Below are 24766 nucleotides of genomic sequence, written 5' to 3' on the forward strand. Positions count from 1 at the left end.
TATTTTCTCCCATTCTGTGTGTTGTCCTTGCGTTTTGTTTATGGTTTCCTTTGCTGTGCAAAAGCTTTTAAGTTTCATTAGGTCCCGTTTGTTTATTTTTGTTTTTATTTTCATTACTTTAGGAGGTGGGTCCAAAAGAGATACTGCTGTGATTTATGTCAAAGAGTGTTCTGCCTATGGTTTCCTCTAAGAGTTTTATAGTATCCGGCCTTACATTTAGGTCTTTAATCCATTTTGAGTTTATTTTTATATATGGTGTTAGAGAATGTTCTGATTTCATTCTTTTACATGTGGCTGTCTAGTTAATAAAGCTGTTGATAGTATGGTATTCGTACAGAAAATTAGAGGAGCAGAATGGAGAAAATAGGAACAGTTCTAAATGTATATAAGAATTTTTTTTTGAATTTTATTTATTTTTTTATACAGCAGGTTCTTATTAGTTATCCATTTTATACATATTAGTGTATACATGTCAATCCCAATCTCCCAATTCATCACACCACCACCCCCACCCCACCACCACTTTCCCCTCCTTGGTGTCCATACGTTTGTTCTCTACATCTGTCTCAATTTCTGCCCTGCAAACCGGTTCATCTGTACCATTTTCTAGGTTCCACATACGTGCGTTAATATACGATATTTGTTTTTCTCTTTCTGACTTACTTCACTCTGTATGACAGTCTCTAGATCCATCCACGTCTCTACAAATGACCCAATTTCGTTCCTTTTTGTGGCTGAGTATTACTCCATTGTGTATATGTACCACGTCTTCTTTATCCATTCATCTGTCAATGGGCATTTAGGTTGCTTCCATGTCCTGGCTATTGTAAATAGTGCTGCAATGAACATTGGGGTGCATGGGTCTTTTTGAATTATGATTTTCTCTGGGTATATGCCCAGTAGTGGGATTGCTGGGTCATATGGTAATTCTATTTTTAGTTTTTTAAGGAACCTCCATACTGTTCTCCATAGTGGCTGTATCAATTTACATTCCCACCAACAGTGCAAGAGGGTTCCCTTTTCTCCACACCCTCTCCAGCATTTGTTGTTTGTAGATTTTCTGATGATGCCCATTCTAACTGGTGTGAGGTGATACCTCATTGTAGTGTTGATTTGCATTTCTCTAATGATTAGTGATGTTGAGCAGCTTTTCATGTGCTTCTTGGTCATCTATATGACTTCTTTGGAGAAATGTCTATTTAGGTCTTCTGCCCATTTTTGGTTGGGTTGTTTGTTTTTTTAATATTGAGCTGCATGAGCTGTTTATATATTTTGGAGATTAATCCTTTGTCCGTTTATTCATTTGCAAATATTTTCTCCCATTCTGAGGGTTGTCTTTTTGTCTTGTTTGTAGTTTCCTTTGCTGTGCAAAAACTTTTAAGTTTCATTAGGTCCCATTTGTTTATTTTTCTTTTTATTTCCATTACTCTAGGAGGTAGATCAAAAAAGATCTTGCTGTGATTTATGTCAAAGAGTGTTCTTCCTATGTTTTCCTCATAAAAATTTAATTTATTGTAAAGGTGGCAATTTAAGCATCGGGTATAAATTACTCAAATTGAGTTGAAATAATTAGCTGTTAATTTTTAAAATGGATAAATATAGAGCTTTATCAGGCACCCTGTACATAAATAGAATCTCGATGTGTTAAAGGCTGAGTGAAAAAAATATGTAACTTTGAAAATGATAGGGAAAAATGTAGAATATTTTTTAAATCTCAGGAAAGGGAGAAGCCTGTCTAAGTAGAACAGGATAGCCAATAACCATATAAAGGAAGATAGGAAGAGCTCTAAGGAAGAGAAGGCTTTGGTGACTGGAACTACATGGCCTCTGCCAAACCACATGGAAAGCTAGGCTGAGAACAGCAGGTCTCCACTTGAGATAGGCTGGGACCTGGGACCCTTTAACCAGAGCACTTGAACCTGGACAAACTTCCCCTGAAACAACAGAATACAAAGAAACTGTAAGGGACTAAAAATAACTGCACACATGGCAGTTGGGGCAGTTATGAACAATAAGATACAAAAAAGCCACAAACCAGTTGAGGTGCCAGGAGCAAAAGCAGGGCACTGTGCATAATCCCTGCACAAAGCACCACCAAGGCAGTGGGCAGGTTACCTAAGCTGTACCTCCTGCCCAACCCACGTACCTGCCCCTGTTGTTACCCATTTTAAGGACCCAAGCAGTTCCTCTTGTGGAGTGAGCATGGGCACCTGACTCTTGTTTTCACCCCCTTATGCTGCAGCATTAGACCCAATAAAGCCTTGCCTCGAAAAAAATAAACAAATAAAGGAAAATAAGAAATTTAGGCTCCATAGAAATCTAGCTAAATATAATGGTGCCATAGTTAAAAATGAGTGACAGATGGGAGGAAACATTTTCAGTACAGATAGCATGTACATGTCTCAAAATTACCAAAATACCAATGTTTCATCAAGTCAGTAAAAATTATAAACAACTTAGTAGAAAATAAGCAAAGAAATTTAATAAAAAGTAAATGGCCAGTAAGTATAAAAAGAGGCTACACCTATAGTTAGCAAGGAAATCAAGGTGAGGATTCTTTTCTTCTCAGCTTAGAAAATTTTTAAAATAAAATTCAGTCATATGAAGGTATAGGAAAGTGAATCCTGTTGTGCACTGTTTGTGGGAGTATAGGCACTATATCCTATTCGGCAGCATCTATCAAATATTAAATACAAATATTCTTTGGTCCAGTCACTATTGTAGAGATTGATTGCTCATTGACACAAAAGTAGCTTTTTCCTAATTTTAATAATGAAAATTATGAATAACTCAAATGTATATCACCTGATAAATGGGTAAACAGAATGTGATATATCCATACAATGACATTTTATTGAGCCGTAAAAAGGATTGAAGTACTGATAGACCCTATAACATGGGTAAACCTTGAGAAGATAATGCTTGGTGAAAGAAGCTAGACACAAAAGAATACATATTGCATGATTCCATTTATATGAAATGTCCAGAATAAGCAAATCCATAGAGACAGAAAATAGATTAGTGGTAGCTGGGGTATGAGGGGAGGAAAGAATGGGGAGTGATTGGTTTAACAGGTATGGGCTTCTCTTTTGGGAGATGAAAATATTCTGGAATTAGATGGTGGTGATGGTTGCACAACCTTGTGAATGCATTTAAAAACCATTGTTGATGCACACAGTCTTTCAACTGTATACCTGAAAATGGTTAAACTAGTAAATTTTATACATTTTACCACCATTTTTTTAAAAACCATCAAATTGTACACTTTAAAATGGTAGATTGTATGATATGTGAATTATATCTCAATTTTAAAAAATACAAGCATACCTCATTTCATTGTGCTTTGCAGATACTGTGTTTTGTTTTTGTTTTTGTTTTTTTACAAATTGAAGATTTGTGGCAACCCCGCATTGTCAAATGATGGTTAACATTTTTTAGGAATAAAGTATTTTTAATTAAGGTAGGTACATTGTTGTTTTATATGTAATGCTGTTGCACACTTAGTAGACTACAGTATAGTGTAAACAACTTTTATAAGTACTAGGAAACCGAAAAATTCGTGTGACGCACTTTATCACAGTATTCACTCTATTGTGGTGGTCTGGAACCAAACCCGCAGTGTCTCTGAGGTATGCCTGTTGCCAAAGATACTCCTGGGTTAGCCTTGGTACCATTGATGAATCACAATGGTTTCTTAGATATTGAAACTGAAAAAGTTTACTCAGCCAGGTATATTTATAAAATACAGAGGAAGTATTAATATTTAAGTTTCAAAAGTCCATTATGGATGGCTACAGATCTTAAGCACTCCTGACTTTCTACTCTGAATCACCAAAGCCCAGTTGTCTTCTTAGTTATCTAAAGAGGTTAACTACTTGGTGTGCAGTAGCTACTTGCTCTAATAATCTAACCAGTGACTATTAACCAGAGTTCTGTTACCAAGTCTGGCACAAGGGGAGGTTTCCCTTTCCCCATACTCAACATGGTTATGTTGTGCTCTCTTGTTCCATTAGGGTCCATGTGGCTTTGAGAGTACCAGACATAAAATGGCTCATTATTAGTTGTTGGAATTGTCATTGCTGTTGAACGGATGCATTAACTGACCACATATCCATTGAAGGCAACGGTGGATAAAATAGTCTCTGACATGCATTTATGCAATCATTTTTCAAATATTTATTAGTTCATTGGGGGATACAGCATTCTGCCATCATGGAATTTATGGTTAGAGGCGAAGAGGAGACATAAACAAATAGATAATAAAATATGTTAGATGGTGATAAGCACTATGTAAAAAAGTAGAGGCAGGAAGAGAACATAGGGAATGCTAGAGTGGAAATTACAGTATTGAATAAGGTGATCAGGAAAGTTCTCACTGAGAAAGTATTTGAACAAAGACTTGAAGAGAATAAGGGGATGAGCATGGAGATATTTGGAGAAACAGCATTTCAGGTAGAGGAATCTGTTAATGCTAAGACTCTGAAGTGGTACCTAGAGTCACTGGATTGCATTGAACAGGAAAAGGTAAGTTCTGAAAATATCAGGGAGGGAGCCAGCTCATAAGGCCTTGTGGACCAATGTAAGGAATTTGCATTTATTTTGAATAAGATGGGAAGCCACCAGGATTTGAGGAGAGAGGTGACATAATCTAACTTAAATTTTAACCAGACCATTTAGGTTGCTGTGTGAAAAATAGAAAACAGAGGCAAAAGCAAGGATACCAATGTAGTGATGAATGTAATAACCTTAAGAGAAATTAAAATAGCTTGGGATTTGCTCACAAATTGAATATAGGGTGTGAAAGAGAGGCATCAAAGAGGACATGTACATATATAGATAATCTGGCATGCTTAAGAGTGGAGTTTCTGTTAGCTGAGGTAATGAAACCTGCATCAGTATGTTTTAGGGTAAGATCAGAAGCTCATTTTGGAGTAAATTATATTTCATCAAATTAAGATGGCAGCATTTGTAAAATGCAGCTTCCAATTGAACTATGACACGGTTTGAAATGCGCAACCCAGTTTCAGAAATGTTAAGATGGAAAAGAACAATAACAAAAACTGATGCTTTTCAGGGTCAGTAAAATAAAGAGTAAAGTTTGAGATGCCTATATAGCCATTCAGGTAGAAATGTTGAATGGGCAATTGGATTTTTTAACCTGTCGTTTGGCGAGAAGTCTGGGCCAAAGATAATGCATTTGGGGAGTTGGCAGTAGGGTGATTGAAATCTCCAAGGGAGAAGATACAAAGCAAAGAAGTCTAAGAGCTAGACCCTGTTGTACTGCAGCATTTAGAGGCTGAATATAGGGAAAGGAAACTGGGAGGAATGCTAGTGAGTCAGAAGAATATAGCACCTGGAAAGCAGTACTTTGAATGGCTCGATGGCTTGAGGAGGAGGGAGTGATACATGTCCAGTGTTGCTGATAGGTCGAGTAAAATGAAGACAAAGAACTTAAATTAGATTTAGCTCATTGTAGGCCTTGGCAAGGTTTAGGGGAGGTGGTGCTTTTATTTATTTCTGTTGAATGTTCAGGAAAGGCCTGTTGAGAATATTCATGAGTTGAGAACTAAATGAGAACCATAAGAACTGGGAGTAGAGTATTCCAGGCAGATGGAATAGTTTGTGCTCAGGATCTAGGGCAGAATTAAATTTGTTGTTTCTGAGGAACAGAAAAATGGTAGTGTGGCTGGAGTGAAATGAGGTATTTGTTGTAGGACTTTGGAAGATACCACTTACTTGGTTCCTTGATACCATTTACTTTTTGTTCCTGATTTGGTGTTCTTTTAATTATGACTAGCTAATGAATTTTATCAGCATCTATTGAATTGATCATATTATTTTAATTGTTAAATTCAGTTAATTTCCTGATATTCACCCAGTTTTGCATTCTTAGAATAAATGCAGTATAGTCATAATTTTTGCATTGCTAGATTTGCTTTTCTAATGTTTTATTTAGGATTTTTACATCTGTATTTTGTTTGTGAAATATTTGTTGTTTGAAGGTTTGGTTAAACTTACTGATAAAATCATCTGGGCCTCGAGTTTTTTTGTTTTTTAATTTTTTAACTATTGATTTAATTTAATTAATGATAATGGATTATTTAGTTTTTCTATTTCTTGAATCATCATGGTAGTTTATACTTTGCTAAAAGAATTTTTCGTCTTAGCTTTTAATTTTATTGGGCTGAATAATAGCTTCTTATGTAACTTTATTAAATTTGTATTATGTTGTCTCATATATAATATATATTATCTAAGTGTCTTCTGTAGTTGTATTCCCCTCTTTCATTCATGTTTTTTTCATGATTTGGAAAAAATTGATTTGTTAGTTTTATTAGTCTTTTTTAATGAATTAACTTTTTGCATTGTTATTTCTGTCTTACATCATTGCTTTCTATTTCATTAATTTTTACTCTTTACTAATTTTTCTTTAAACTTTTGGTTTCTTTTGTTCTAATTTCTTAAAATGGATATTTATTGTACTAATTTTCAGTCTTTTGTTTTTTCCCTGATATAAATAGTTAAGGTTAAAAATTTCCCTCTCAGTATTGCTTTAGTTCCATCTCCCAAATTTTGGTATATTGTGTTTTCGTACTTTTCAGTTGTGAATGTTTTTTTTCATTTTCTTTTTGAGTTCATAAATTAAAAGTTGTTTCAGATTCTAATGTAGTGATTTTCCTGTTATATTTTAGTATTGATTTCCACTTTGATAGTAGTGTGGTAAAAGAAAGAGAGAGAGAGAGATGGTCTTTATGTTCTCAATCCTTTGAAATTTGTTGAGACTTATTACTTGTACTGAGCTTTTGTAATTGTTACTTGTTTGGTTGAAAGAATGAGAATTCTGCTGTTGTATGTGCAATGTTCAGTATTTGTCCATTAGTTCAAGCTTATTAGTTATATTGCTAAATCTTCTGTATTTTAGCTGATTGCAGTTGTCAGATCAATTCCTTAATTACTGAGAAAAGTGTATTACACTATCCCTTTATGTAGATTCATCAGTTACCCTTGTTCTCTGTCAATTTTTGCTTTATATATTTTCAGGACATTATTGAATTCTTTATTGTTATGTGCTGATTTCTTCATCTTTCGAGGGTTCTTGCTTTAGAATCTGTTTAATTTGCTATTAATGAATGTACTTAGCAGCTTTCTCTTTAAATATTTTCCTGGTTATCTTTCATTCATTTCAAGTTTTTAATATCTTTTTTATCTTATTTAAACAAGGATAGCTGGGTGGTGTTTTTCATATAGTCTTTTAAATAATACATACAGTTCATTTATTGTAATTACTTATACATCTGGACTTATTTTTACTGCCTTATTCTGTGCCTTTAATTTGGCCCACTTTTCAGTATTTGTTTCCTCTCTTGCCTTCATTTGGATTTTTTTGTTTGGTTAATTTTTCTTTTTTTATTGTTTTGGAAATTATGCATTGTTCTCTTGTTTTAATGGTTATTAGAATTTTTAACAAATACTTTAATAGAGTCTAGACTTAATTAAATTTTCATCTTCTACTGAATAAATATCTTAGAGTGCTTTTTATAACTTTTTTTCTGAATTTATATGCTACTTTAATTCTGTCTTGTTTCTTAAACTCTTCAAGACATAATAACTATTATTAATTTAAACTGTAATGTTTGTTTAGAATTACACCACATATTTTCTGTTTGCCTTGCTTTTCATTCTTTCTTGCATTTGTTTTCTTCCCTCTGGGATCACTTTCTGCCAGAGGACATTCTTTAAAGTTTCCTTTAATGAAGCTCTTCTAACACTCGGTTTTTGTCTGTAAATATCTTGCTCTAAATCTTGAAAGATGTCCTTGCTTTATATAAAATTCTACACTGATAGATCTTTTCTCAGCACATGCAAAGTATTCTATTGTCTTCTGTTGTGAATCTAATCTTAGTTTCTTTGTTAGTAATTGTTTTTGGTGTTTTATAGTTTCACATATATTTATGTGTGGATTTATTTTTTATTTATTTTGCTGTGATTTCTTCTTAAATCTGTAGTTTGGAAAATTCTTATCTGTTATTTCTCCAAATACTGCCGCTGACCCATTCTTGGCCTCCCTTCCTTCCAGAACTCTTACAAGACAGATGTTAGGCTTTCTTAGTCATCCATGTCTCTTAACATCTTTCATATTTTTCATCTTTTTATGTCTACATTGCATTCTAGATCCATTTCTCTTTGGTTCTTTTTCATATCATTTATATTTTCAATCTTTTATTTCTTAAAATATAATAAACGTATTTATACTTGAGTCCTTTGATTCCAATATGATTTTACTTTCTATTTCTGCTAGTTCTTACTCTTGAAGCTTTGTTTTCTTGCGTGTGTGTTTCCAGCGAGCTTCTCCTTTCTCTTGGAACTTTATCTGTGTTAAACTCTTTGATGATAAAGGTAGATTCCTGCAGAGAGAATTTTTGTTAACTTCTATTAGAGATCATTGGATACTTTTAAACCAGTATCTCAATACACAGAATTCTCAGTTTGAGGGTTTTTGAACCTCCTTACGTCTGTCATGTAACTTCAAGATACAAATCTGTTTGAGAGTGACTTGGGGTTAGTAACTCTCAGGGTAAAATTTTTCTTCATTTCCAGTTCGAGTCATAGTTTGATACAGGCAAGTTTGCCTTGCTGTGGGTGATGGTGGTGGTGGAGGTAATGGAGTAATTCTAGTTTACCCTCACAGTGACAGTATAGCCTTTTGGGGATGGTTTCTTTTTTCCTTTTTGTTTCTTTTTTTTTTTTTTTTTAATTAAAGTATAGTTGATTTACAATGTTGTGCTAATTTCTGCTGTACAGCAAAGTGACTCAGTTATACACATATATACCTTCTTTTTTATATTCTTTTCCATTATGGATTATCCCAGGAGATTGGATATAGTTCCCTGTGCTGTACAGTAGGACCTTGTTGTTTATCCATTCTAGATGTAATAGTTTGCATCTACTATCCCCAAATTCCCAGCCAATCCTTCTCCCACCCCTCCTCCCCCTTGGCAACCACAGGTCTGTTCTCTATGACTGTGAGTCTGTTTCTGTTTTGTAGATAGGTTCATTTGTGCCATATTTTAGATTCCACATATAAGTGATATCATATGGTATTTGTCTTTCTCTTTCTGACTTACTTAGTGTGATAATCTCTAGTTGCATCCATGTTGCTGCAAATGACATTATTCTGTTCTTTTTTATGGCTGAGTAGTATTCCATTGTGTATATATATACCACGTCTTCTTTATCCATTCATCTGTCGATGGACATTTAGGTTGTTTCCATGTCTTAGCTATCGTGAATGGTAGTGCTCTGAACATTGGGGTGCATATATCTTTTTGAATTATAGTTTTCTCCAGATATATGCCCAGCAGTGGCTTGCTGGATCATATGGTAATTCTATTTTTAGTTTTCTGAGGAACCTCCATACTGTTTTCCTTAGTGGCTGTACCAAATTACAGTCCTACCAACAGTGTAGGAGGGTTCCCTTTTCTTCACACCCTCTCCAGCATTTATTTGTAGACTTTTTAATGATGGCCATTGTGGTCGGCATGAGGTGGTACCTTGTTGTGCTTTTGGTTTGCATTTACTCTAATAATTAGTGATGTTGAACATCTTTTCATGTGCCTACTGGCCATCTGTATGTCTTCTTTGGAGAAATATCTATTTAGGTCTCCTGTCCATTTTTCAATTGGGTTGTTTGTCTTTTTGTTATTGAGCTGTATGAGTTGTTTGTATATTTTGGAAGTTAAGGCCTTGTCAGTCACATTGTTTGCAAATATTTTCTCATTCTGTGGGTTGTCTTTTCATTTTGTTTATGGTTTCCTTTGTTGTGCAAAAGCTTGTAAGTTTGATTAGGTCCCATTTGTTTATTTTTGTTTTTATTTCTATTGCCTTGGGAGGCTGACCTAAGAAAACACTTGTACGATTTATGTCAGAGAATGTTTTGCCTATGCTCTCTTCTAGTAGTTTTATGGTGTCATGTCTTACATTTAAGTCTTTAAGCTATTTTGAGTTTGTTTTTGTGCATAGTGTGAGGGTGTGTTCTAACTTCATTGATTTACATGCAACTGTCCAACTTTTCCAGTACCACTTGCTGAAGAGATTGTCTTTTTCCCATTTTATATTCTTGCCTCCTTTGTCAAAGATTGACCGTAGGTGTGTGGGTTTATTTCTGGGCTCTCTATTTTATTCCACTGATCCATATGTCTGTTTTTGTACCAATACCACACTGTTTTGATTATTGTAGCTTTGTAGTATTGTCTGAAGTCTGGGAGGGTTATACCTCCTGCTTTGTTTTTTTTCCTCAGGATTCCTTTAGCAATTCTGGGTCTTCTATGGTTCCGTATAAATGTTTGTATTATTTGTTCTAGTTATGTGAAAAATGTCATGGGTGACTTGCTAGGGATCGCATTAAATCTGTAGATTGCTTTGGATAGGATGGCCGTTTTAACAATATTAATTCTTCCTCTCCAAGAGCATGGGATATCTTTTCATTTCTTTGAATCCTCTTTGATTTCCTTTATTAATGTTTTATAGTTCTCAGCATATAAGTCTTTCACCTCCTTGGTCAGGTTTATTCCTAAGGGTTTTTTTTGGTGCAATTTTTAAAGGGATTTTTTTTTACATTCCCTTTCTAATATTTCATTGTTAATATAAAGAAATGCAACTGATTTCTGAATGTTAATCTTGTATTCTGCTACTTTGCTGATTTCATTTATCAGATCTAGTGGCTTTTGTGTGGTGTCCTTAGGGTTTTCTATGTATACTATCATGTCATCTACATATAGTAAATATTTTACCTCTTCCCTTCCAATTTGGATACTTTTTATTTCTTTTTCTTTTCTGAGTGCTGTGGCTAGGACTTGCAATACTAGGTTGAATAGAAGAGTTGAGAGTGGTGATCCTTGTCTTCTTCCAGGTTTTAGTGAGAAGGCTTTCCGCTTTTCACCACTGAGTATTATATTGGCTGTGGGTTTGTCATAAATGACTTTTATTATGTCGAGATATGTGCCCTCTATACCCACTTTGGTAAGAGTTTTCATCATGAATGGATGTTGAATTTCGTCAAATCCTTTTTCTGTATCTATTGAGATGATGATGTGGTTTTCGACTTTTGTTTTGTTAATGTGGTGTATTAACATTGATTGATTTGCATATATTGAATCATCCTTGTGAACTTGAGATGAATCCCACTTGGTCATGGTGTATGATCTTTTTTATGTATTGTTGGATTTGGTTTGCTAATATTTTGTTGAGAACTTTTGCATCTGTACTAATCAAAGACGTTATAATTTTCTTTTTTGGTGATGTCTTTGTCTGGTTTTGGTATTAGGGTGACGGTGGCTTCATAGAATGTCTTTGAGAGTGTTCCCTCCTCGTCAGTCTTTTGAAAGAGTTTTAGAAGGATCAGTATAAGTATGATCTTTGTATGTTTGGTAGAATTCGCCTGTGAAGCCATCTGGTCCTGGACTTTTGTTTGTAGGGAGTTTTTTTGTTTTGTTTTATTTTTTAATTACAGATTCTATTTCACCTCTAGTGATAGATCTGTTCAAATTATCTTTCTTCTTGATTCAGTTTTGGTGGGCTCTGTGTTTCTAGAAAGTTGTCCATTTCTTACAGGTTGTCAACTTTGTTGGCATATAATTATTCATAGTATTCTCTTATGGTTTTTTGTATTTCTGCAGTATCGGTTGAGATTTCTCCTTTTTCATTTCTTATTTTGTTTATTTGGATTCTCTCTTTTTTCTTCTTGGTGAGCCTGGCCAGAGACATGTCAATTTTGTTTACCCTTTCAAAGAACCAGCTCTTGGTTTTACTAATTTTTTTCTGTTGTGTTTTTAATGTCTATTTTATTTATTTCCTCTCTGTTCTTTATTATTTCCTTCCTTCTGCTGACTTTAGGTTTTGTTTATTCTTCTTTTTCTAATTCTTTTAGGTGGTAGGTTAGGTTGTTTATTTGAGGTTTTTCTTATTTTTTGAGGAAGGCCTGTATCGCTGTGAACTTCCCTCTAAGAGCTGCTTTTGCTGCCTCTCATAGATTTTGTATGGTTGTGTTTTCATTGCCATTTGTCTCCAGGTATTTTTAATTTCCCTTTTGATTTCCTCATTGACCCATTGATTTTTTAGTAGCATGTTATTTAGTCTCCATGTAATTTTTTTTTCTCATTTCTTTTCCTGTGGTTGATTTCTTGTTTCATGCCATTGTGGTTGGAGAAGATCCTTGAAATAATTTCTGTACTCTTAAATTTGTTGAGGTTAGTTTTGTGCCCTAGTATGTGGTCAGTCCTAGAGAATATTCCATGTACACTTGAAAAGAATGTGTATTCTGGGGTTTTTTTGGATGTAATGTTCTGAAAATATCAATTAAGTCTAACTGTTCTGTTGTATCATTCAGGATCTCTGTTACCTTATTGATTTTCTGTCTAGAAGATCTGTTTGTTGATGTGAGTGGGGTGTTAAATTCTCCTATTATTGTATTCCCATCAATTTCTGCCTTTATGTCTGCTAGTATGTTTTATGTATTTGTATTCTCCTATATTAGGTGCATATATGTTGAAGAGTGTAAAATCCTCTTCTTGTATTGACCTTTTTATCATTATATAGTATCCTTCTTTATCTTTCTTTATGGCCTCTGTTTTAAAATCTATTTTGTCTGATACGCTTATTGTGACTCCCGCTTTCTTGTCATTTCCGTTTGCATGAAATATCTTTTTCCATCCCCTTGCTTTCAGTCTGTGTGTGTCCTTTGCCCTAAGGTGGATCTCTTGTAGGCAGCATATTGTAGGCTCTTGTTTTTTCATCCAGTCGGCCACTCTGTGTCTTTTTTTGGAGCATTTAGTCCATTGACATTTAAGGTAATTATTGATACATATATATTTATTGCCACTTTAAACCTTGTTTTCCAGTTGATTGTATGTTTCTTCTTTCTTCCTTTCCTTTTTTGTTTTTGTGATTTGATTACTTTCTTTTATTTTATGCTTGTGTTCTCTTCTTTTTGGTTTTTGTGAATCTATTGTATGTTTTTGATTTATGGGTGCCCTGTTTTTCAAGTATGTTAACCCCTTCTTATATCTGCTTGCTTTAGACTGATAGTCATACAGGCTCAAACACAGTCTAAAAAAAAAAGAATCTACATTTTCTTACTCTTCTTCCCCACATTTTATGATTTTGATGTCCTTTTTTTACATCTTCATGTTTATACTTTTGCTGTTCCTTGTCTTTATCGTAGCTTTCACAAATAGGTCTTTTATTGTTTTTCTTTTTGATCTGTATACTGGCTTATTTAAGTGGTTTACTTTCCAATTGTGATTTCCTCCTTCCTATATCTTCTTGCTTTTTTCTATTTAGAGAAGACCTTTCAATATTTCTTTTAGGATAGGTTTAGTATCGCTTTATTCTTTTAGTTTTTGATTGTCTGAGAAATTCTTTATCTCTCCTTCTATTCTAAACGATAATCTTGCTAGGCAGAGTATTCTAGGTTGCAGATTTTTCCGTTTTAAGACTTTGAATATATTTTGCCACTCCCTTCTGGCCTGCAGTGTTTCTGTAGAGAAATCGGCTGATAGTCTTATGGGGGTTCCCTTGAAATTAACTCTTTGCTTTTCTCTTGCTGCTTTTAGAATCTTCTCTTTATTTTTAACTTTTGCCATTTTTATTATAATATGTCTTGATGTAGGTCTGTTTGGGTTCATCTTGTTTGGGACCTTCTGTTTCCTGTATCTGGATATCTGTTTCCTTCTTTAGGTTTGAGAAGTTTTCAGTAGTTTCTTCAAATACATTTTCAATCCCCTTTTCTCTTTCTTCTCCTTCTGGAATCCTTGTTATGTGTAGATTGGCATGCTTTGTATTATCCCATAGGTCTCTTATATTGCTTTCTTTTTTTTTTTCCCATTTGGCTTTCTGTCTGCTGTTTTGATCAGGTAATTTCCATTATTCTATCTTCCAGATCACTTACTCTTTCTTCTGCATTATTCATTCTGCTATTCATTGCCTTTAGCTCAACTTTTGTCTCGGCAAGTGAATTTTCTAATTTTTCTTGTCTCTTCCTTATAGTTTCTACTTCCTTTTTACAGTAATTTGCATTTCTGTTGATAGCCTTTCTTAATTCCTTCAGTATTTTTGTTACCTTCTTTTTGAACTTGGTGTCTGTTAGACTGAAGAGGTCTGTTTCATTGTTCCTTCAGGGGAATTCTCTCGGTCTTTTCACTGGGAATGGTTCCTCTTATATCTCTCTTACTCTGTGTGTTTAGGAGAAACAATTATGTACCGTAGTCTTGGAGGGCTAATTATATGCAGGAGTGTCCCTGTGTAGCTTGTGTGCATTTAATATTTTTTTGGTGTGAGGGTTGCTTTTGGTTTGGATGCTTGCCGTCTCTTTCCTCAGCATGTACTGGCTGTTATCCCTTGATAGGGGCTATGCAGGTGCACTGCCCGTGCACGCTTCCAGGAGGTGGGGGAAGCAACCAGCACCCACTCATGGGACCCTTGGCAGCGGCAGCACTCCATACCCATCTGTGGAGTCCTAGATGGCAGTGGTAGCTCGCACCCATCCCTGGAGCTCTTGTAGGTGGTGTCCTGCCGCCTGAAAGCACGCGTGCAGAGAAAGGAACTTCTATGGCAGTCCCACCCCTCTCCTCACACACACCCCAACAATGGCACCTTGTCTCTCTGGTGGTCCCAGGCTTCTTCCCATGCTGCTGATTGCCAGTGAAGAAGATGGATGAATAGATAGGAGGTGTGAAGCAGTAGTACTTTTAAAAGCAAGAGATAAGTAAATACCCTTCTTTCAGATTTTCTGTTGTTTAATGTTCCTTATAGTCATGTGGTACAGTCTCCTCTGAATTCAGAGTGGTGGAGTGTAAGATGAGGAAACCATGGGCCACCTGTATGGGCAGGCTGATTTTGATGTCTGGAAATGCATATGTAAGAGTTAGTTTTCATTCATACATTTTCCAAGTAGAGAGAGTTTCGAGGTTTAACTGTTACATGTTTTTATATACCAACCCATTTAAAATTGTAGTCAACACACGTGATTGGAGTGTAGCATAATGATTAAAGGATAAATAACTCCTCTGGCAGTGTTTGGGAATTAGTATTGGCATTTGTTTTTATTTTATTTTAACAGTTTAAATAATTTCAAATGTTGAAAGAGTAATAACCTGCAGGTGGTCAGTTACGTATTATCACTAATAAAATGTCAGGCTTTCCTTCTTTGGAGGGGCCAAAATGTCAAAAGGAGTAAAAATTATAATAATAATCCTATGTGGCAACCTTTGATGCAAGAGAATTTTAGAAATTTTATTTCTAAAATAATGTATGTATTTTGAGTATAAAGGTTTTTAATTTATTTTTTAACTAGGTTCAGGACATCTGGAAATCTTGTAATCACTCGTGAGATTGATGTGGCAAAAAATCAGTCCTTTTGGTTCATCAACAAAAAATCTACAACTCAGAAAGTAGTAGAAGAGCAGGTTGCAGCCTTAAATATTCAAGTGGGCAATCTTTGCCAGTTTCTACCTCAGGTATGAGAGAATTAAATGTAAAGGTGGGAAAATTTTGTGTATGTTTCCTCTTTATGTCATATAAGAATGTAAATACTTTTTAAGAGTATTGTAATGTTTACTATTTAAAATGAGCATAGTGGTCTTAATACTAACAGTTCTTTGTAAAAGGTAGCATCTCATCTCTTACAGTATAATCTTACTAATTTGTAGTAATTTGGAAATAATTAATAAGTCTGTTAAAGTATTGTAAAGGAAATAAAGGTATTATTTTTAAGTACAGAGAGTAACTTGAACAGCTGTGTGCTCCCATTCATAGACTCGTAAAATTTTGTTAATAAACAACTTCTTAATCAGTGTATTTGTATAAAATATTTTATATACTAAGACTTTTAAATCTATAGGTGTGCCTTCTAAAAACCTTTCATATTTTAAGTTTGTTTAGTAAAAATAAAACATCCTGATATTGCATGTTATATGTTAAAATCAGATCTTTTAAATTTGTCTTTGAATGCAGTCTAGTGACTGAATTATAGTTCATTTTTTTCTTCAGAAACAATGATGATTTGATTACTATGTCCAAGTGAAAGAGAAATTAAAATTTGCAAGTATTTATCAGCTGATATAAGACTATCTACAGAAGTAGATGTTTAAAATTGCTCTGTGTTTTTTTTTTAACTTCTAGTATTCCATTCCAAATTATGTGTAGTAGATAATCATTTCAGTCCAGGGGAGTATTTTTTCTTTTATTTCCAAACTATTTGTTAAATGTGTATAGAACTTTCAACCTGGAAATATTGACATCGAAATTTTTTTAAGGTTCTCAAAAAGATGACAGTTTATACCCTAAGTTTATTATTTTAAAGAATGATATATGAAGGACAGGGTTTATATTAAGATTCACATCTCAAAATAAAGGGTTTTTTTCTTTTAAATGAGTTTCTTCTTGACAAGTATCACTGAGTGAAAAATGTTTTGAAGATATTTATAAACGATAATATTAACTGATATTTAAGGTTTTTGCTCTAGGATAAAGTTGGAGAATTTGCTAAACTCAGTAAAATTGAGCTCCTTGAAGCTACTGAGAAGTCAATTGGTCCTCCAGAAATGCACAAATACCACTGTGAACTCAAAAACTTCAGGGAGAAAGAAAAACAACTAGAGGTATTTATAAATAGACAACTCATTTTGTGTCTGTCATTGATTTCTATGTCTCAAAATGTGGGAAAGTAAATAGTTCTGATTCATTGAGTGTATTCATATATTTGTGATTTTTTTTCACCTAGGATTTTGTTGCTAACATTAATTAAGTTAGGTGACAAAAAGTGGGAATGGATTTTATATAAAGTTTGACATTTTTGACTATCATTTCATCAAATATATGTTATTAATTGAATTTCTAAAGCAGCAGTCCCCAACCTTTTTGGCACCAGGGACCGGATTCATGGAAGGCAGTTTTTCTATGGACGGGGTGAGGGGTGGGAGATGGTTCAGGCAGTAATACGAGCGATGGGGAGCAGCAGATGAAGCTTCACTCACTTGCCTCCTGCTGTGCGGCCTGGTTCTTAACAGGCCGTGGACCGCTACCGGTCCACAGACTGGGGATTGGGGACCCCTGTTCTAAAGAACCAATAATAGTATTATAAAGTATTTTTTTTCTCTCAGTAAGTTTCAGTGTTATTCTTTTATTCATTCAGTATTTACTAAACACCTGCTATATGCCAGGCACTGTGTAAGGCTTTGGGTAATACAGCAGATATGTAGCTTTTAATATAGTGTCTCTGTTGAGCCAGTTCTCATATTTTTTTCAGTTGTGTGAGGATGGACTTTGTAAAAGAACTGTACATTTAGTTGCAGTGTTTGATTTTTTATTTTCACCTTTAATAAATAAATTAAAATGTTCTTTTATATCATATCATTTGAAAAGGTGTTTTATTTAATGAATCATTTTCCATATCTCAGCAGCTAAAATAAATTCAGTAAATTTTTGTAATGAGAAGTCTTGTAAACAAATGCTTTCTCTTAAACTGTAACTGCCTATACTTGATAATGAGTTTTATTATAATTTAATACTATTTTTATTGTTATACTTATTCAGAGTGAATGGCCAAAGGAGTCGTAATTATTTTATCCTACTTTATATACTCTGTCGGTCCTTTTACTTTTCCCCACGTCAAACAATCTTAACACACCCCTCTGAAACACTCACTGAAACTACCTACCAAACGCTGAAAGAAAACAAACGTATTCTACTAAGCTCTGAGTACATTTTTGGCATTTGTTAATTCACAATATAAAGGCTGAATTTTAGCTTTCCTTTATCTCATTTCTAAGTCCTTCAGTCATTGGTATTTATAACATAGTAATCATAATAATACCACTCTTCATTTGTATGTGATGTTAGAGCTTTTGTTGAGCTTTCACCTATAGTAAGTTGAGTTGCTTCTACCCTTGAGGTGAATGGGGCAGATACCTCTCTTCTCTTTAGGCAAGAAGAGTCCAGGCTTAGAGTTGTGTCAGGGCTTCCTCACAGTCCCATAATTAATAAATAGTAGAACCTAGACCAGAATTCAGGTGTGCACATTAGTTTCACACAGTTCTTAAGAACTCCTATGGAATCATTTATTGTGAAATTTTGCTAGCACTGTACATTTTTCATTATTAAAAGCTTTGACCTTTTGTCTTTCTTCAGTTAAACTAATTGTTAAATAAATATTTATTTTAGACCTCATGCAAAGAGAAAACTGAATATCTAGAGAAGATGATTCAGAGGAATGAAAGATATAAACAAGATGTGGAGAGGTTTTATGAACGTAAGCGACATTTAGATTTGATTGAGATGCTTGAAGCAAAAAGGCCATGGGTGGTAAGTGTGAGTTATTAAAGGTGAAAATAGTGATTCTTTAATTAGCAGAAAAGTTATAAAGAAGGCATTAATTACTGTGTATTCAAATTAGGTGCTTTTGTTCATTTTTGCTTTGTATATCATACATAGTAACATTTATCTCTTTCTTTGTGTTATTATATAACTGTGTGCTATGTTGTTGTTATTGCATAACAGATAACAGTTGATTAAGTCTGTGCCCTTAATTTTTCCAGATTTGAGTCAACAGATAGTTTTGTTTTATAAAATGTTAATGAGCTAAAAATGTTTACATATGTAAAAATTAAATCTTTGAGTGTCCTCAGGTCACTGAGAATTTACTTTGAGTGTGCTACTAATATCAGCTTCAGCTACAGACAAAGTTGAAGGATATTAATTGTAATCTTCTGCTCATTATGCTTCATAAGCTTACTGAGGCTCCTGTTTTTAGTCACTCTGTGATGTATACTGTTTAAAACCAGTTTGGGCCAAAGATTCATTTCCCTCAGTACATTACTTTTCAGTGGGTGGAACAAAATAAGAAAGTTTAATAATGTTTTTAAGGCTAGGATGGAAATAATTATTAGATTGGAGAAATATGTGGCTTTATTTGTGAACCTTCTCCCACCCACCCTAACCCCACCACCCCTGCTTCACCCTGTCCTTTCCCGTAATTCCATTTTCTTAAACTTTTTTCTTTCTTCAGCTCATTTTGATTAGGTTTATCCTATGTCCATTATTATTCTTGCACCTGCTTTATGTTTGTCTTTTGAAGTCTTTTGATTTCTCCCTGTTCTTTCAAGATTGATTTCAATCTTTTTTCATTTTTTCCTTTTTTTGATTTACTGTAATGTTTATTTGTATTCTTTTCTTACCTTTCTTCATCCCATTCATTCTTACTATATGCTCTCTTAGCACTCCACTTAATTTTTTTAGCAAATATTTATTAATTCCTGTGACGTGACAAGCATCATTTTCACCTGGATGCTATATTTTGTTTTTCTCTTGAGCCATTTTACTTTTGTTTTTTCATTTTTATTTTTCATAACTGAGTTTCTTTTGGTTCTTTATATGTTTTTGAATCCCTTCTTTATTGAGAGACTAGAGGAGGTCCTAGTGTTAGAAGCCGTTAGGATGTAAGTTTCAATAACAGGAAGGGATGGAAGACAGAGAGTCTGCCCTAGTGATAGAGATAAGTGCTCAGTGAGTATCACTGAGTTAATCATTATGTTGGTATTTACTATTTCTGAAGTTGTTTCAGAGGGCAAATTTTTTATTAATAGACCTGCCAAAGGGATTCAAAACTGTTTTTTTTCATAGATTTGGTTTCTGCTTGTACCTTGATTTTAGTATTTGTGTTACTTTAAGCTAGGAGTGCATTAACTTCTCTTTCTTGAATTCGTTACAAGGAATATGAAAATGTTCGTCAGGAATATGAAGAAGTAAAATTAGCTCGGGACCGAGCAAAGGATGAGGTCAGAAAACTTAAAGAAGGGCAGATTCCTATAACACAACGTATTGAAGAAACTGATAGGCAGCGTCACAATTTGGAGGCTCGAATCAAAGAGAAGGTACTTTTCTGGCTCAATTTTGGATTTCCTGTATTTTATTTTAGCAAATACAAAAATATTTTGCAGGTCTTTTAAAATGTTTTGTAGATTTACTTGTTAACTTTAGTTCCTTAAGTTCTTTTACTAGGAATTCTACTACCACAGGTCTTTCAAGGTCCTAATCATCACTTGCTACTTTATAGGAGCTTGCTACTCTATAGAAATTCCAAGATATAAAAAGAGAAAAATGAAATGTGATTTTTTTTTTTTAATACTTTATTTATTTTTATTTATTTATGGCTGTATTGGGTCTTCGTCTCTGTGCGAGGGCTTTCCCCAGTTGCGGCAAGCGGGGGCCACTCTTCATCGCGGTGCGCGGGCCTCTCACTATCGCGGCCTCTCCTGCTGTGGAGCACAGGCTCCAGACGCGCAGGCTCAGCAATTGTGGCCCACGGGCCTAGCTGCTCCGTGGCATGTGGGATCTTCCCAGACCAGGGCTCGAACCCGTGTCCCCTGCATTGGCAGGCAGACTCTCAACCACTGCGCCACCAGGGAAGCCCAATGTGATTGTTTTTAATAACAGGAGGATCAGAGTAGTATTCCTAGAAACATTTAACTCCTTTTGTGAATTTATTATACATGCTTTGTAACTATATACCCATTTGGAGGAATGTAATATAAAAATCCTGATGTTTCTTGGAATAAATAATATAATGGCATATGGAATTTTCCCGATATTTTGAAAATGTAAATTTAAATTTTTTGTGATCATGGCTTTTAACGTTTAGGTGAGATTTTGGAGTCAGATATTGTTTTGAGAATGGACCCTGCAATTCTATATAATTGTTTCTAGGATAAAATAACATGAGGAAATAAATGTGAAGAGATACAGAAACATATGTATGCATATTGCTGCAGCTATTTTTAATATCTATATGAATAACCTTTCATAGATTTTCAAATAATTGTTGGTATTTTGGGTGATAATTATGAATTTAGTTTGAAAGAAATCATGGAAAATCATTGTGGGTAAACTTACATAGCAACTTAATATTTGGATGAGTGGGGTCACATAATTGCCTTGCTTGAATTTTTAACTAACTTCCCCTCTTCTGGTTCAATCTTACAGGCAACAGATATTAAGGAGACATCTCAAAAATGCAAACAAAAGCAAGATGTTATAGAAAGGAAAGATAAACATGTAAGATCTTGTATTGAAATTTTTGTTATGTTAATTTGCCCTAACTTTTGTGTTCAGGTGTAGATTATGAGACACCTTCTTGTTTGGGAATTGTCTGAGATCCTCCTCATTCTCTATTTCTTAATCTGTGAGGGGAACTAAGCTTTGGAAGTATAGCACTTGCACAGAGGATAAATGGGGAAAATGGCTCTAAACTACTCATAGGTATGCATTATAGGGTGCAATAGATATGTATTTAATAGGGTGATGGTAAAATTGGATTTAGTTATCTTAATAGCAGAAATTAAATTATAAGGGATTTATTCTGTTGTTTGTTTATATTAAGAGTTGGGTATTTAAAAAGCTGATTATAAATTCATTGTGCATGGATGGGACTTGATGACAAAATTATTTTAGGATAATTGGGCAAGAAAGTGGGCTTTTTAGCTAACGGATCCCCAAATGTATCTGGAGTTCTGTTCTCCAGGACCATTCAGAAACTAAAGTTTGAGTTACCTTTCTTAGGGATAGATGCATGTCTTGAAGCATTCCTGGTGTTTAAAGCATGATGTTAATCTCTCAGTTTTCAGCCTCACCCCTTTTCCTATGCCTTTATCTTCAAGTTCCAATCCTCTTTCATTTAACTTCTCCAGAGAATAAACCTCACATTTTCATGACAGAAGCTTGCTTGCTAGCATTAGTGCTCAAGGTGTGTGCATAGAGGTGGTGTGAAGGCATTGGGGTAGGAGGCTAGTGTAGGGTTGGTAGGGGTAATTCTCTATGTGGGGTGTGTGTGTGTCTCTTTTTTTTTTTTTTAATTTACTTTGGAAGGCTCAACAATAATGTATTTATAGCAAAATCTCCTTTCTCTAAATCCCTCTAAAGTATGTACAGGGCAGTCACCATTGTATACAAATAGCTGGTGGAGAAATAGAGACTCCACAAAATTAAACGACTTGCAGAACTCAGAAGTAGCTCCCAGTGCCGCACTCTACTTTCCCCAATATAAAATAACATTTTCCATAAAAATCTTACTTAATATGTAATGTCTTTATACTTGAAATTTCCTAGTTCTAAGAGTCTCCAGGATATTTTTTTTTTAAGAAGAGTCAGTTCTTCTCTTGTTTCTTTCTCTTTCACTCACCCTTTACACTGTGGTTCCTATAATAGGCTGCTAAATTAGTTGTCCCTCTACTACCTTTACTCTTCTGAATATTTATTGAAATCTCCAGTTATTGATGTCTCCTCCCTTACTCCTTTTGTCCTTGTGAGATTGAGCCCTTTTTGCTCCATTTCTGTTATTTAGTTAGAGTTTAGAAGGAAAAGGCACAGAGATTCACCTTTAAAACCCCAAACGGGAATACTAAGTTGATAGGTTGTCTAACATTGAACCATCCTTGCATTTTGTCATAAATCTTACTTGGTGTTTTAATACGTTCCTGGATTCAAATAGAAAATCTTGTTTTTAGGATTGTTTTGCACCATCTGAGATTGACCTAAAATTTTATTTTATTCCATCCTTAACTGGTTTTTTTTTAGTGTTATGCCAACCTTTTAAGTAGTTTAGTACTCCTAAAACCAATGTTTTCTTTTTTTCCCTTATCATAATTGCCAGTTTGTCACTTTTGTAAGTTCTTGAATTTTTAGCCTTTCTTAATTTTTAATACATTTTAGGGTATAAATTTTTTTTCTGGTTATCATTTGGTTATACATCTCATGTGTGATATGTACTGTTTTTCTGTTTAAGATTTTATAATTCTCATTTAAATGTTTTTGTTTAAGCTTACATAGGAGTTCTTACTGTTTCAATTTACATGGATATGGAATTTTTAAGCTTTTTAAAAAATATGTAGTTCCAGTTATATTGCTTTATGGTTAATAAATGTGGCCTTTACGACTTTAGAATTTTTGGAAACCTCTCTTGGACTTTTATATTTGGTTTTGTAGGTATTCTTCATATATTCAAAAAGAATGTATTCTGTCTTTAGGGGTGGTTTTTTATACCTGTAAATATAGATATATAGCTATATATATATCAGGCTTACTAATTATGCAAATGTTCTACTTATTTCTTTTTCTTACCAACCTGACATCCATTTTAAAGTATCAATACCTTCTTCTGTGAATGTAGATTTGTCTATTTTTCCTTGTAATTGTATTAGTTCTTGCTTTCTAGATTTTAAAGCTTTATTGTTTGTTCTTTCTGCATCATGTTTTTATTTTATCTGCTTAAAATAACATATACTGAGTTTTGCTTTGTAATTTTTTCAATTTGGTGTGAGAGACACTTTTTCATACAGTAAAGGAGTTTAACCAGTTCACATTTACCATTGTTTTCTACTTCCTATGCTTTTTGTTTGTTTCTTCCTATTGCCCTTTCTACTTTCTGTTGCTGTTGATTAAGGTTTTCTTATTCCATTTTTTTCCCCTAAAGTTATATATTCTAAGCCTATTCTACTGATTACTCTTAAAGTTTAAATAACATATTTTTCTTAATAAAAAAAGTTAATCAGTATTTTCATTCTACTTAATTAAGATCAGAATCTTAGCAGGCTTTTATTTCTTTTTTTCTCCACTTCATGCCAGTGTCATCAGAAATTGTACTTGTCAGTTTTTTAAGATGTTATTTTCTACTATCTGTATTTATTTAGACTTAATAATATATTTATTGACTTATTTGATCATGTTACTGCTTATATCACACTTCTTATGATTCTTTCTTTTGAAGAGGTAGGAATTTGGGGGGTTTTTTTCTTACTGGCTATCTTCTGTAGGTGTTTTAGAGACATTCTTTGGGTGATAAACTTTCTGAGTCCCTGTATGTTGCAAACTATCTTTTTTGCAGTTACTATGGAATATTAATATGGCTGGATATTGGATTCTAAATTACAAATTTTTTTTTCCTTAGCACTTTGACAGTCTGCCTCAGTGTCTTCCTGGGTCTAATATAGTTGGCCCTCCATGTCCATGGATTTTGCATTTGTGGATTCAACCAACCACTGAGCAAAAATATTTGGGGAAAAAAAATATTCCAGAAAGTTCCAAAAAGCAAAACTTGAATTTGTTAAACACCAGCAACTTTTTACATAGCATTTACATTATACTAGAGATGATTTTTAAAAAATTTTTTACATTTAATCTAATTTTGTTTATGTTTGCTTTGGGATGGGGAATAGATCACTCCGTAAAAGCATACAGTAAAAACAAAGTATGTCTTATGTACAGCTTTAAAACTACAATAATGATGTACCTTTGCATCCCATAATGATGCGTGTAGGTTGTATGCAAATACTATGCCATTTTATGTAAGAGACTTGAGCATCTGTGGATATTGGTAGCTGTAGAGGGTGGGGGGAATGGAGAGGTGCTGGAACTAATCCTCTGAGGATACCAGGGGACAAGTGTATTGTTCCTGAAAAGTAGCAGATATGAGAGGTAGGCAGAGACTATGTTAGGTAGACCCTTGAAGAAAAAAGAAAGCAATTTGAATTTGATTGTAAATGCAGTGAGAAACTATAAGAAGGCTTTGAAAGGTTTTAAGCCATAGAGAAACAGTATTTCATATATTCTATTTATTTGTACATTTATTTATTTTTGGCTGTGTTGGGTGTTCGTTGCTGTGTGTAGGCTTTCTCTAATTGCAGCGAGCAGGGGCTACTCTTGTGTTAAGTATTTTCTATTG

The 24766-nt window shown here is 34.1% G+C and overlaps 1 protein-coding gene across 3 annotated transcripts in view; it reads left to right on the forward strand.

The window, feature by feature from the left end:
* Positions 1 to 24766, forward strand: part of SMC5 (structural maintenance of chromosomes 5) — a 104319-nt gene that overhangs the window by 17040 nt on the left and 62513 nt on the right. For all 3 annotated transcript variants that reach the window (XR_005020235.1, XM_036854757.1, XM_036854758.1), the window contains exons 4-8: positions 15350 to 15512; positions 16521 to 16655; positions 18217 to 18357; positions 19764 to 19925; positions 21034 to 21105. Coding sequence is in view for 2 of the 3 variants with exons in the window: in XM_036854757.1 (XP_036710652.1) it covers positions 15350 to 15512; positions 16521 to 16655; positions 18217 to 18357; positions 19764 to 19925; positions 21034 to 21105 (673 nt within the window). In the remaining variant the exon portion in view is untranslated. The remainder of the gene's footprint in view (positions 1 to 15349; positions 15513 to 16520; positions 16656 to 18216; positions 18358 to 19763; positions 19926 to 21033; positions 21106 to 24766) is intronic.

This window comes from Balaenoptera musculus, chromosome 6 (genome assembly GCF_009873245.2).
Source record: "Balaenoptera musculus isolate JJ_BM4_2016_0621 chromosome 6, mBalMus1.pri.v3, whole genome shotgun sequence".
In the NCBI taxonomy this organism is placed as follows: Eukaryota; Metazoa; Chordata; class Mammalia; order Artiodactyla; family Balaenopteridae; genus Balaenoptera; species Balaenoptera musculus.